We start from the raw sequence: 14,686 nt of genomic DNA, 5'->3' as shown, positions 1-14,686 counted from the left end.
CTTGATTTCTCCTTCTTCTGCTTAATTGTTTATATATAGAAATGCAACAGACTTCTTTGCTTTAATTTTATATCCTCTGACTTTACTGAATTCCTATATCAATTCTAACAATTTTGGCGTGGAATCTCTTGGCTTTTCTACATAGAGTATCATGTCACAAGCAAGAGTGGAAGTTTTGCTTCTTCTTTGGTAATTTGGATGCTTTTATTTCTTTTGTTGTCTGATTGTTGAGGCTAGGACTTATGTTAAACAACAGCAGTGAGAGTGGACATCCCTGTCCTTTTCCTGACCTTAGGGGAAAACTCTCAGTTTTTCCCTGTTGAGGATGATATTCACTATGGGTCTTTCATATATGGACTTTATGATATTAAGGTATGTTCCCTCTATCCCTACATGGAGGGTTATTATCAAGAACAAATTTTGTATTTTGTCAAATGCTTTTCCTACATATATTGAAGAATCATATGTTTCTTGTCCTTTCTGTTATTAATGTGATGTATCACACTGATTTGTGAATGTTGAACCACTCTTGCAGCCCAGGAATAAGTCCCACTTGGTTGTGGTAAGCAATCCTTATAATATACTATTTGATCCTATTAGCTAGTACCTTGGTGAGAATTTTTGCATCCTTGGTCATCAGGTAAATTGGTCTGTAATTCTCCTTTTTGGTGGGGTCTTTGGTTTTGGGGGCAAAGCAATGTTGGTCCCATGGAATGGGTTTGGAAGTTTTCCTTTTAGTGCTATTTTTTGGAATAGTTTCAGAAGAATAGGCATTAATTCTGCTTTAAACGTTTAGTACAATTCCCCTGGGAAGCCATCTGGCCCTGGACTCTTGTTTGTTGGGAGACTTTTGATTACTGCTTCAGTTTTTTTTTTTTTTTTTTTTTTTTTGCTGATTATGGGTTTGTTCAAGTTTTCTATTTCTTCCTGATCAGTCTTGGTAGTTTATATGTTTTTAGGATTTATCTGTTTCTTCCAGACTGCCTAATTTTTTGATACATTATTTTTCATAATATTCTCTTATAATTGGTTGTATTTCTTCAGTGTTGTTTGTGGTCTTTACTTTTTCATTCATGATCTTATTTGGGTCTTTTCTTTTGATAAGTCTGGCTAGAGGTTTATCAAAATTGTTAATTCTTTCAAAGAACAAGCTCCTAGTTTTGTTAATTTGTTCTACTGGTTTTTTGATATCTATATCATTCATTTCTGCTCTAATCTGTATTATTTCTCTTCTGCTAGATTTTGCTTTTATTTGCTGTTCTTTTTCCTGTTCCTTTAGGTGCAAGTAAGTTGTTTTATTGCTTCTTAGATAGGCCTGTAATGCTATATAGTTCCCTCTTATGACCACCTTTGTTACATCCCAAAGGTTTTGAACTGTCATGTTTTCATTTTCATTTGCTTCCATGTATTTTTTAAAATCCTTCTTTAATTTCCTGGTTAACCCATTCATTCTTTAGTAGGATCATCTTTAACCTCCATGTATTTGTGGTCCTCCCAAATTTTTTCTTGTGGTTGACTTTCAAGTTTCATAGTAGAGTTGTCTGAAAATATACGTGGTATGATCTCAGTCTTTTCTTGACAGTTGAGTCCTGATTTGTGATCCAGTAAGTGATCTATTCTGAATAATGTTCAATGTTCACTCAAGAAGAATGGGTATTCTGCTGCTTTAGGATGAAATGCTCTGAAGATACCTGTTAAACCCATCTGTTCCAGGGTGTCATTCAAAGCCCTTATTTCCTTGTTGATCTGTTTAGATGATCTCTCCATTGCTGTGAGTGGGATGTTAAAGCCCCCTACTGTTATTGTATTATTATCAATGATTTTCTTTATTTTATTATTAATCAGTTTATCACTTGACTGCTGCCAAGTTAGGGGCATGAATATTTACAATTGTTAGATCTTCTTGTTAGATAGACATTTTAATTATAATACAGTCTCTTTCTTCATCTCTCATTATGGTCTTTGGCTTAAAATCTATGGGTACCTCAGCTTTCTTTTGATGTCCATTAGCATAATAAATGATTTTCCACTTCCTTACTTTCAATCTGGAGGTGTCTTGGGTCTAAAGTGAGTCTCTTGTAAGTAGCATGTTGATGGGTCTTGTTTTTTTATCCATTCTGTAACCCTATGTCTTTTATTGGAGCACTTAGTCCATTTACATACACAATCATTATTGAAAGATATGAATTTAGTGGCATTGTATTACCTATAAAGTTGCAGTTCCTATAACTTGTCTCTGTTCCTTTCTGGTCTGTTACTTTTGGTCTTTCTCTCTGCTAAAAGGGTTTCCTTTAATATTTCCTGTATGGGTGGTTTGGCGTTCATAAATTCCTTCAGTTTTTTTTTTGTTTGTTTGTTTTGTTTTTGTTTTTGTTTTTTGTCCTGGAAACTCTTCATCTCTCTTTCTATTCTGAATGATAGCTTTGTTGGATAAAGTATACTTGGTTGCATATTTTTCTGATTTAGGATGTTGAGTATATCATGCCAGTCCTTTCTGGCCTGCCAGGTCTCTGTGGACAGATCTACTGCTTAACCCTATAGGTTAAGGATCTCTTTTCCCCAACTGCTTTCTAATATTGTCTCTATCTTTGCAATTTGCAAGTTTCACTATAATATGTTGTGATGTTGACCTATTTTTCTTGATTTTTAGTAAAGTTATGTGCCTCTTGGACTTGTATGCCTTTTTCCTTACCCACATTAAGGAAGTTCTCAGCTATAATTTGTTCAATTAAACTTCTTCCCCCTTTTCCCACTCTTCTGAGACTCCTTTAATATTGACATTATTTCACTTTATGGCATTGCTGAGTTCACTAAGACTGGGTTCATGATCTAATAATTTTCTTTCCCTCTTCTTTTAAGCTTCATTATATTCCACAATTTTATCTTCCATATTACAGATTTCCTCCTCAGATTCATATATTCTTGTTTTTATCGCCTCCTCTTGGGGCTGCATCTTGGTTATAGCTTCTTTAATTTTAACTTTATTAGATTTTAGTTCCTTTGTCTCTACCATAGGGGATTCTCTAGTGTCTTCTAGCTTTTTTCAAACCCAGCTAGTAACCATATAATTGTAATTTTAAATTCTAGCCCAAACATCTTACTTATATCTGTATTCATTAAATACACTATGAGTAATACCTCTTGTTCTTTCTTTTGGGGTGAATTTCTTCATCTCATCATTTTGTCCAGAAAAGAAAAAAGAAAAAAGAAAAAAGAACAATAACAACAACAAAACAAACAAAACTAGTTCATGGGTGTATTTTGGTCTGCTTGTTGAAAGAAACTATATCCAAAAATAATAAATAAATATATATATATATATATATATATATATATATATATATACACACACACACACATAAAATATGATGAGAGGAAACAAAGAATAAAAATAAATAAAATTGAAAAAAATTGGACAACCCTGAGATCATGACCTGAGTGGAATCAAAAGTCAGAATCTTAACTGACTGAGCCACCCAAATGCTCCCTAGACTTTATTTTTTGCTATTTTTTGGACAATTCATCCAATTTTGTTACTAGTAATCAGTATATTCAGATTTTTTATTTCTTCTTCTTCATTCAGTTTTTGGAAGATTGTATGTTTCTAGGTATTTTTCCTTCTGTGTTGTCAAATTTTTTGGCATATATCTTTTTTACAATATTGTCTTATAATGCTTTCTATTTCTGTGGTGTCAGTTGTTACTTCTTTCTTTTCTCATTATTTACTTGGGTCCTTTCTCTTTGCCTGTTTTTCTTCATCATTCGTTATCTTGAGGTTCACTGAACTTCTTAGATCTGTGTGTTTAAAGTTTGCATAAAATGTAGAAACAATTTGGTCATTATTTTTTCAATTATTTTTTGTCTCCTGCCAATCATGTAGGACTTCAGTTACACATATAATATTCCCCATGGGTAACTCATACTCTGTATATTTTTCCAGGTTTTTTTCTTGTGTTTTATTTTGGATCATTTCTCTTCATGTCTTCAAATTCAGTAATATTTTCTTTTGCAGGGCATATTCTGCTATTAATCCCATACAATGTAATTTTCATTTTTAGAAGTCCGAGGTAGATATTTATATCCTCCATTGTTCTCCTCATGCATTCATACTTTCTTCTAACTTCTTTTTTTTTTTATTTTTTTAATTTTTATTTATTTATTTATTTATTTATTTTTAATTAATTTTTTATTTTTCATAAACATATATTTTTATCCCCAGGGGTACAGGTCTGTGAATCACCAGGTTTACACACTTCACAGCACTCACCAAAGCACATACCCTCCCCAATGTCCATAATCCCACCCCCTTCTCCCAAACCCCCTCCCCCCAGCAACCCTCAGTTTGTTTTGTGAGATTAAGAGTCACTTATGGTTTGTCTCCCTCCCAATCCCATCTTGTTTCATTTATTCTTCTCCTACCCACTTAAGCCCCCATGTTGCATCACCACTTCTTCATATCAGGGAGATCATATGATAGTTGTCTTTCTCTGCTTGACTTATTTCGCTAAGCATGATATGCTCTAGTTCCATCCATGTTGTCGCAAATGGCAAGATTTCATTTCTTTTGATGGCTGCATAGTATTCCATTGTGTATATATACCACATCTTCTTGATCCATTCATCTGTTGATGGACATCTAGGTTCTTTCCATAGTTTGGCTATTGTGGACATTGCTGCTATAAACATTCGGGTGCACGTGCCCCTTTGGATCACTACGTTTGTATCTTTAGGGTAAATACCCAATAGTGCAATTGCTGGGTCATAGGGCAGTTCTATTTTCAACATTTTGAGGAACCTCCATGCTGTTTTCCAGAGTGGCAGCCACGCGCTGGCTCCCGGCTCCTCAGAGAGGCGGGGCTTCAGTGGGGCGGGTGTTAGACACCGTCCAGTACCCCTGAGCTTTGGGGTGGAGGTGGAGCAGGCGGCAGCAGACTCTGGGCAACCCCGACCAGATGACTGCGGGTGCAGCTAGACAGGAGGAAGAAAATGCTGGTCAATCCCAGATCTAAACTATCTTATCGAGGAGGAGTCAAGATGGCGGAGAAGTAGCAAGCTGAGACTACTTCAGCTAGCCGGAGATCAGCTAGATAGCTTATCTAAAGATTGCAAACACCTGAAAATCCATCGGCAGATCGAAGAGAAGAAGAACAGCAATTCCGGAAACAGAAAAACAACCACTTTCTGAAAGGTGTTTTCTTTTTTTAAAATTCTTTCTTTTTTTTTTTTCTTTTTTCTTTTTTTTTCTTTCTTCCTTTTTGAACCTTTTTTTATCCCCTTTCTCCCCCCTCATGATTTTGGATCTCTTCTAATTTGGTTAAAGCATATTTTCCTGAGGTTGTTGCCACCCTTTTAGTATTTTACTTGCCCCTTCATATACTCTTATCTGGACAAAATGACAAGACAGAAAAATTCAACACAAAAAAAAGAACAAGAGGCAGTACCAAAGGCTAGGGACCTAATCAATACAGACATTGGTAATATGTCAGATCTAGAGTTCAGAATGACAATTCTCAAGGTTCTAGCCGGGCTTGAAAAAGGCATGGAAGATATTAGAGAAACCCTCTCGAGAGATATAAAAGCCCTTTCTGGAGAAATAAAAGAACTAAAATCTAACCAAGTTGAAATCAAAAAAGCTATTAATGAGGTGCAATCAAAAATGGAGGCTCTCACTGCTAGGATAAATGAGGCAGAAGAAAGAATTAGTGATATAGAAGACCAAATGACAGAGAATAAAGAAGCTGAGCAAAAGAGGGACAAACAGCTACTGGACCACGAGGGGAGAATTCGAGAGATAAGTGACACCATAAGACGAAACAACATTAGAATAATTGGGATTCCAGAAGAAGAAGAAAGAGAGAGGGGAGCAGAAGGTATACTGGAGAGAATTATTGGGGAGAATTTCCCCAATATGGCAAAGGGAACGAGTATCAAAATTCAGGAGGTTCAGAGAACGCCCCTCAAAATCAATAAGAATAGGGCCACACCCCGTCACCTAATAGTAAAATTTACAAGTCTCAGTGACAAAGAGAAAATCCTGAAAGCAGCCCGGGAAAAGAAGTCTGTAACATACAATGGTAAAACTATTAGATTGGCAGCTGACTTATCCACAGAGACCTGGCAGGCCAGAAAGAGCTGGCATGATATTTTCAGAGCACTAAACGAGAAAAACATGCAGCCAAGAATACTATATCCAGCTAGGCTATCATTGAAAGTAGAAGGAGAGATTAAAAGCTTCCAGGACAAAGAAAACTGAAAGAATTTGCAAACACCAAACCAGCTCTACAGGAAATATTGAAAGGGGTCCTCTAAGCAAAGAGAGAGCCTACAAGTGGTAGATCAGAAAGGAACAGAGACCATATACAGCAAGTCACCTTACAGGCAATACAATGGCCCTAAATTCATATCTCTCCATAGTTATCTTCTAACTTCTTAAGTATACATTTAAATATATATATATATTTTAATAGATGCAACCATGAATACTTATTTCTTTTATCTGTCATTTCTTGTTCTGTTTCTACTAATTTGTTTTTCTCCTCATTACCAGTCATATCTTCTTGCTTCCATGACTACTAATTTTTTTTTTTACTCAATGACATGTATTGTAATTTTACATACTTTAGTTCTAGATATTTTTATTTCACTGCAGGTGTTCTGTGGTTTTATTCTGAGACAAAATGAACTGGATATAGTGTAATACTTTCAAGTCTTACTTTTAAACTGTTAAAACCTGCAGTATAGGACTAACATCATCCTAATGCTACCAAAATACTCTTCTGTAGTTTCTTCTTGATGCCCCCCTGCATTAGGAGATCTTTCCATTCTGGTTAGTGAAACACAAGCTATTCCCTTCATTATGTGAACTCCAGGGATTTCCAGGCTCCTCCTTTCCAGTGGTTCTTTCTGCAGCTTCCGTAGTTTTTCCATATGCCTACCTTAATCAGTAGCTATCCAAAGACTTGTGGAGAACCCTCTACAGGACTCTTGACCTTTATCTATATAGTTGTCTTCTGTCTGGTATTCTGCTCCACACCAGGTGCTTTGGCATAGCTTTACTTGAAATTCTGTCATTTCAATTTTGTGAGACAGAAGGAATTTATTTGGCTCCACTTTCCCCATCCTGTGACCAAGAAAATCTCTATGTAGTGAGGTAGGTACTGATAGGGCTCATGTAATTTGGTTCCCTTCTCTAAGATCATTGTCTTGTGCTACCAGTGGTCCATTATTGCAGAAGCAGTACTATTACTCTTTTGAAAATAATGGTAGTAAAGCTTTGTAAGTATTTTCTTTTTAGAGTTAAAAGTCATTCAAAGCCAACTTGACTTAATAAGGAAAATCAAACTTGGAGTGACTAAAAAAGAATGAATCATTTTCTTATGCAGGCTGTAAACTAACTTTTTTCTGTATAGGTACAGGACACAATATCCAATCCTAGGCCTCCTTTATGATGACTATGAATATATACCACCAGGTAGTGACACACAGACTATTGTGATTGAGAAAACAGAAGACAAATGGACTTGTGTAAGTTGCCTTGTATATTTCTAGTCCTACTAAGAATAGAAATTTATATATATTCTATTTATAACAGCCCTCAGAAATTGTGGTAAAATATTAAAGTGAACTAAAATCTTGCAGTTCATTTTTTTCTTTTCAAAATTTCCCCATGTTTTCCTTACTGACATGTAGTATGAATTAAGAAACTTTAGAGTGATTCATACACAGGTAATATAATTGTTTTTGAACTGATTCTACTCAAATTTTCAAAAAAATCCCAATTTTTTCTTAAGCAGGTAGAAAATGTTATAGACAATTATGAAGAATGGTGTATGGAGAAGAGGCATGTTTTAATAGAATTTGTCTTTCAGTCTTGAATGTGGTACTTTTTACTATAGATAGAAAATGTTCAGTATTTTGGACGTGAGGAGGTATGTCTGTCTTTCTCAACAGATTTTAAGATCCTCCAGCCTTAAATCTCACAGTTATAGTGAGGCTGATGAAAAATATTTTATAGGTCATGCATTCTAATATCTACCTTCTATAACATCCTCCAAGATGACCAAGTGACATGGACCTTAGCACCTTCTTAAGTAGGCCAATACGTTGCTAAGTGGTGCTGATTACTAAAACCATCTTCTTATAAGGGACTTAATGCTACTTTACTAAAACTTTTACTTATTGTTCTGTCAACCTTTAAAGTAGTGAACATCAAATGGGGAATATATTCACCTCAGTGCAGTGGCTCTCTATCAGGCAATTTTGCCTCCTAGGGGACATTCAGCAATGTTTGGAGACATTTTTGGTTTCCACAACTGGGGAATGGGTACTATTGGCATCTGATGGCTAAAAGCCAGGGATGCTTCTAAAGATCTTACAAAGATCTTTCTTTAGATCTTTCTAAAGATCTTAGTAGGACAGTCTCCCACAGAAAATAATTGTCCAGCCCAAAATGTTAATACTGCTGAGGTTTGAGAAACTCTAACATAATAGAATCACCTTGGGGTCTTTTCTTCCTAACTGCATACTCCTATACTACTGCCAAAAGATTCTTACAGAAACCATTGATAATGATGGAAATGTATGATATCCCTCAAGTGTAATGGACATAAAAAATGTTGAAGATGGCAGCTCTAAACCACACAGAATCTAACTTTAACAGTGAAAATGATGGCCTTTGTTATGTTGAAAATTGCTTAAGTACTAAAAGCAGGTAAAACTAATCTATGGTTATTAAAATCAGTAAGTGGTTATCCTTGAGGGCAGGTACTGATTAGAAGGGAGTATAAGGAGGGTTACTAGGATACTAATGTGTTGTTGCTTGATCTGAGTAATGGTTGCATATGTGTGTCCAGTTTGGGAAAATTCATATTGTTATATACTTACATGTGCACTTTTCCTATAGATTTACTATACTTTAATAAGTTTTAAAATGCCTACGAATGCCATGAGGAAAAATAGATAAATATACAAATGCCAATTATTCTGCAGAACCTTTTGAAGAAATTTTAAATTGCAGATTTATAGCTAATAAAAGACTGCAGCTATTGTTAATAAATTACTGTAGATGTGTAGTTAACAAAATGAAGTCTGTTAACTCACTCTAAAAATGATTTTTTTAGTTGAGAGCTCAAATATTTGAGTAAATAAAAAATTCAAAATGCTTTTAGATCTGAAGCCCTTCTTTAATTACAATCAAGCCATCAATCTTGATTCTATGGTTGTCTATCATCAACGAAAGCAAGCAACATTTGGTAACCTCTCCCCAAAAATAATTTTAGCGCTGACATGTGTTGTATTTCTTAGGACATTAGCTGATCATTATTTATTACTAATTAAATGATTAAGGTACTTGGTGTCCCAAGAACCAGATGAGCAGCAAGGGAAAGTCAGCATAGGATTTAAAATTTATCACTCAGAGATTTGATACTGAAATTTAAGTTTGGGAAACAACTGCAGCTACTAACCACATATGCATCAATGTGAGGACTTGCCAAATGAAGGGTCTACAGAATAATAGTTATTATTTCTCTCTCCATTAAAAATGTGCAGCAATAAACATCAAACTTGATATCTGGAAGGGACTAGATACTGAGAGGAAGTTCAAAATATATTTTAGTAAGTTCACAGATGGTAGATTTATATTTATTAACAGATATGTTTAGTCTCTAAATAAGACACATAGAAGAAACCTACTCAATGTTCCCTTCAGTCATTGAAACGTATCTTAACTAAAGTCAGATAAACCATTGTTTCACTGAATGTACATAAAAAAAATTACCACAAAAATGCAGCACATTTCCTTTGGTTTTATGAATATCAATTTAAATCATTTCCTATAACTGTGTATATACAAGAATATCTTAAATGAATTATGAACTAGTTGTAAACTAACTTTTTTTTTTCCCTTTTCTAGCCATGAATGGATCCCCAACTCAAAGGAGCTTTTTGTGCATCTACATTAGTACTTTTCCATACATTTTCCGTAACTAATGGTCAATCAAAATATTGAACCATGCAACTACCCAGTAAATTTAATGGAATGAATTATTTCTGCAGATAACAATTTCTCCAGCCACTAATGAGGCTTTTCTATCACATTTTTCAATAGCATTCAATAGTATTCAATAGTAAAATCTGCTTGTTTAAACATCAATTCCAGACACTGTAGAACATAATACACTGTTTTTTCAGTTAGGGTACTTCCTAGACACTGAACTAATTTGTTGGGGTAGAGATTTTACAAGTTATTCCATTACAAATTTTAAAGTAAATACTGCTTTTTAACCAAAAAGAAGGCAAAACTATTGAATTTTTTTTAAGTTAACTATATTGTATATACAGCATGTTTGCTTTTCTCACATTAAACTCTGTGACTAATAGAGATGCTCTATTACATGCTATTTATACCTTTTAGAGACATAACTAAATTGAAGGTGATGGTTAATTTCATTTACCAGGGAAGTAGGATAATATCTTTTAAAATAACTAAATCCACTAAATTACACATTATACTACTGTGATTCTAAGAACATATCAGTGGTTTGGCTTGGCAAATCTGTTCTTTCAAAGCATATCATCCTCAAATGAGTCTATCCAATTCCTTAGAAATATGTAATACTATTTTGTAGGAGTGGGTAGAAGGAAGGCGGGCTTTTTAATAGAAGTATACAACATGTAATACTGAATTGTTGCATTAAGGCTTTGGGAATAAAAAGAGCAAGAACAAATACTTGATACCTGTATCCTATTTGGGAGAAAAAGATTTTATAGTATTTAATGGACTTATAAGTTGGTTGATTAATTGGGTTCTAATGACTTTGCCACATGAACAAAAATATTTTCCAAATACATTAGTAAATAAGAATGAAATTTCTTAATTTCAACCCCTATGGTTAAAGTTGAAATTGGTGAAAATTAAAATGAGATAAATGCTTTTAACATTCTTATATAAATATTCAAATAGACCTTGAAATGAAGCTAAGATCTTTATGTTATTATCTTAATACATTTACTAAAATGTTAAGCTCTATAATTGGATTAATACAATTTCACTTTTATCAATATTTTGTGATAGAAAATGTTAATATTCTTCATGAGCTATACAGTCCTTACATTTTTTTCCCTTGGTGTAGGAACAACAGCATAGTTTCTCCCCTGCTAACTACACATGTAACAAAATTATGCCACATTATCTACCCATTACATTTGATATAAATGGAAGATTTTAGTAGCCTGATAGAAAATTGCTGCCATAACTGTTTGAAAATTAGAACAAGTGTGATTTTCTCAAAATGTTAAGTAAAAATAACAATGTCCAAATTTGGGGACAGTTAAAAAATTAATACTTCAGTGACTCACTTGATCCATGCATAATGAATGGGTTTTGAACAGGGTGCTCATTATACTTAACAAACTTAGATGTATGTATTCCTTTTCCAATGTATGGTTAAGATCAATAGAAATAGTAGTGATTTTTTTTCCCTCTCACAAGTTTCAGACAGCTTATCTTTGAAAATTACAAAGATATTATCAGGTGAGAAATACCTGTTTATCTGATTTATGCTCCAGTATCTTTTGCTTTAGATATCAAATAAAATGGAGACTTGTAATTACATGCAAGATAATTTACGTGTCTAAATAAAATATGTGAAGGGACGCATGGGTGGCTCAGTCATTTAAGCGTCTGCCTTTGGCTCAGGTCATGATCCCAAGGTCCTGGGATCGAGCCCCTTGTCAGGCTCCCTGCTCAGCAGGGGAGTCTTCTTCTCCCACTCCCTCTCCCTCTGCCCCGGCTCCTGTGCATATATATATATATATATATATATATATGAAGTATTCATGTGGTCTTTGTGGAAGTCCTAGTAGGAAACATATTTTTAGCCTAGCTGTATATTTTCATGAGGAAGTTATATGTTAACTACCAAGCGCCATTCTAATATTTTTAAAAATACCTGATGTAGACTACTAAAGACAACACTGTAACATAGACAGACCCCTGGCTGATGCAGGTTTCTGCTTTACATGATACATGTAAATTACATGCAATTTACAAATTACAAACCTAGTCTTCCCAGTTCCATAACTCATTGTTTCAAATGTGATTCCATGAATCATTCTTCAGCCCCTTGTAGTGAATAGTGCTTTAACTGTAATACGTTTTCTTAACACAAACAGTACAAAAGGAAAAAAGTAAGCCTTAAAATCTTTATCTCACAACCCAATTTATATGACCCAAATAAAAAGCCATTCTTACTTCTTTCCATTATTGTAATCTACAGAGATGACATGTAGACATAATTCTTTTGAAAGTGAATAATATGCTGTGAAAAGACTTCTCAACAAGGTACCTCTCCCCCACCACACATCATTATTACATTTATTGGATTTCCATAGTATTGTTTATTCAATAAAAATATATTTCATGCTCATCCTAGAATAAATAAAATAAATAAAGAAATAAATAATAAATAGAATAGTAAATACTAATATTTTTGAAAGTAAAGATTCTAAGAAATAATTATGTCTGTCTTAATGAAACCTTTAACATTTAGTGACAACACATAGTTCTTTTGCATCTACAAAGGAACACTGGAACTGTTATATAACATAATTACATGATAACCAGGAAGTCTTGGTAATCTTGAATCGGTCTCTTATAGATGAGATATTGTTAAGTCTAGGGTCTTTATGTTTGGTTTCCCCTCCCATTATGTTAAAATAATTACATTATTAAAGTTTATGTTCCAGAGATCCTTTACATTAAGAGATAGCCTTTGCGATATGCTTTGATTCAGTACCTGGTATGCTAACAAAATCAACATCTTACAATCCTAGCTCCTACGTGCCAAGATTTAACAAAACAGACCAATTTCTTAAAATGGGAGAATATATAAGCTTTTTGAGATGGTTTCCTAAAGGGTTCTGATGATCCAGTCATCAGGGTATGATGGGTAGGTGGTGCTGGGATCTAGGATGACGAGGTTTTGGGCTCAAATGGATGGTGACTAGGACATAACATTATAGGTTAAAGGAGATAGTTTCAGTATGGCCAATTGGTCTAGATTTTAAAATGAAGCAGAGTTCCCTTTGGAATATTTACTTGGACAATGCTTAGAACAAAGGCAGAGCAACTGGAACAAGGCGTATGAAAACATTTTCAGCTTCAGATATCTTGTACTAGAGCCTTGACCCTACAAATTATACAAGTTCTTCTATGAGGCCTCCAGATTCCAATTAACAATATCCAGTCTTATTCTAGGATCCAAGATTCTAAGATACCTTTCTTTCTTTTTTTTAAAGATTTTATTTATTTATCTGACAGAGAGAGACACAGTGAGAGAGAGAACACAAGCAGGGGGAGTGAGAGGAGGAGGCTTCCCAGTAAGTAGGGAGCCTGATGCAGGGCTTGATGCCAGGACCCTGGGATCATGACTTGAGCCAAAGTAGAGCCTAAGGCAGAGGCTTAACAACTGAGCCACCCAGGTGCAGAGACCTTTCTTAAGCAGTATCAAATTTACAAAGCTAATTCTTTTGGAACGACAGAATGGGGCTGAACAAAGCTGGGAAGTTTCTCTAATCAAGTGATATAATATAATCAAGGTTCTAGTTTAGTTCTGCATTTTCTCTAAGTCTTTTCTTAGTCTTAAACTTACTGAACAGAATTCCAAGTCTAGCCAGTTTTTTTCTTGATTCTCACTAGGGGAAATAGGAAGATCTGAATAAGTGGATTCTTCTGTTCCTCTACCTTCACAGGAAGTGATTAATTTTTTTCCTGGAAGTAGGCATATTTAAGAATCGTGCTATATTTTTCTTCAAAACTTTTTTTTTTAAAAAGCGGTCAGGGATTTACTTCACATTAAAGCCATTGGGAGAAGAGGATCTTCAGATTAAGCCAATCGGGTGCGGGTGGGTGAAGGGAACAATGAAGAATATAAATGAGTCAAAATTGGCCAAAAAGTGATTGTTGAAGCTGGGTGATAGTTATATAGGGCTTCATTATATTTTTTGTATGATTAAAATTTTTCTGCAATAGATGTTATCTATCATCTATATTTGATATATATATCATATATACCACACATTATCTTTAAGGTCAGTTCAAGGTCCAAACTGGTAGTTGTCCTGTATGAGACATGGGTTGAATTTGAGAGCCCTACCCGAGTAACAATTCAAATAATTTCCTCTCCATTGTGGTATAGGCCATTTAGAAGTGACAACCAGACAAATCCATCTCCACATAATGACTGTGAACTGTTCAGGAAAAACAATTTTTTAGTAATTACCAAATTATTTCTCCTTATTTCATCACTTTGACCTGCTGGTAAAAATCTGTATTTTTTGACAATCTTCTTTTGTTTGTAACATGGATTGAATTCTTATTTGTAATATCTTAGCTGAGGTTTTCTAGACCCAATTTACTTTTTTTAAAAGATTTATTTCTTTGAGAGAGACAGAGAGCTTGCATATGAGTGTGCACATGAGTGGGGGTTGGGGCAGAGAGAATCTTCAAGCAGACTTTGTGCTGAGCACAGAGCCTGACGGCAGAACCAATCTCACAAACCTTGAGATCATCACAAGAGCCAAAACCTGAGAATTGGAGGCTCAACTGACTGAGCCACCCAGGTGCCCCTTAGACCCAATTTATAAGTAAAAGAAAATCCATATATTTCTCTCCAGCTACACTGTA

General features: G+C 34.5%; 1 protein-coding gene across 1 annotated transcript in view; it reads left to right on the top strand.

The window, feature by feature from the left end:
* POF1B (POF1B actin binding protein) overlaps positions 1-10,734 on the top strand; it is a 130,530-nt gene extending 119,796 nt beyond the window's left edge. The window contains exons 15-16 of the mRNA XM_059156811.1: positions 7,410-7,524; positions 9,914-10,734. Of these exons, the coding sequence (XP_059012794.1) occupies positions 7,410-7,524; positions 9,914-9,919 (121 nt within the window). The 3' untranslated portion in view covers positions 9,920-10,734. The remainder of the gene's footprint in view (positions 1-7,409; positions 7,525-9,913) is intronic.
* Positions 10,735-14,686: the final 3,952 nt, after the last annotated feature.

This window comes from Mustela lutreola, chromosome X, assembly GCF_030435805.1.
Source record: "Mustela lutreola isolate mMusLut2 chromosome X, mMusLut2.pri, whole genome shotgun sequence".
NCBI lineage: Eukaryota > Metazoa > Chordata > Mammalia > Carnivora > Mustelidae > Mustela > Mustela lutreola.
This window is presented reverse-complemented; position numbering and strand designations above follow the sequence as displayed.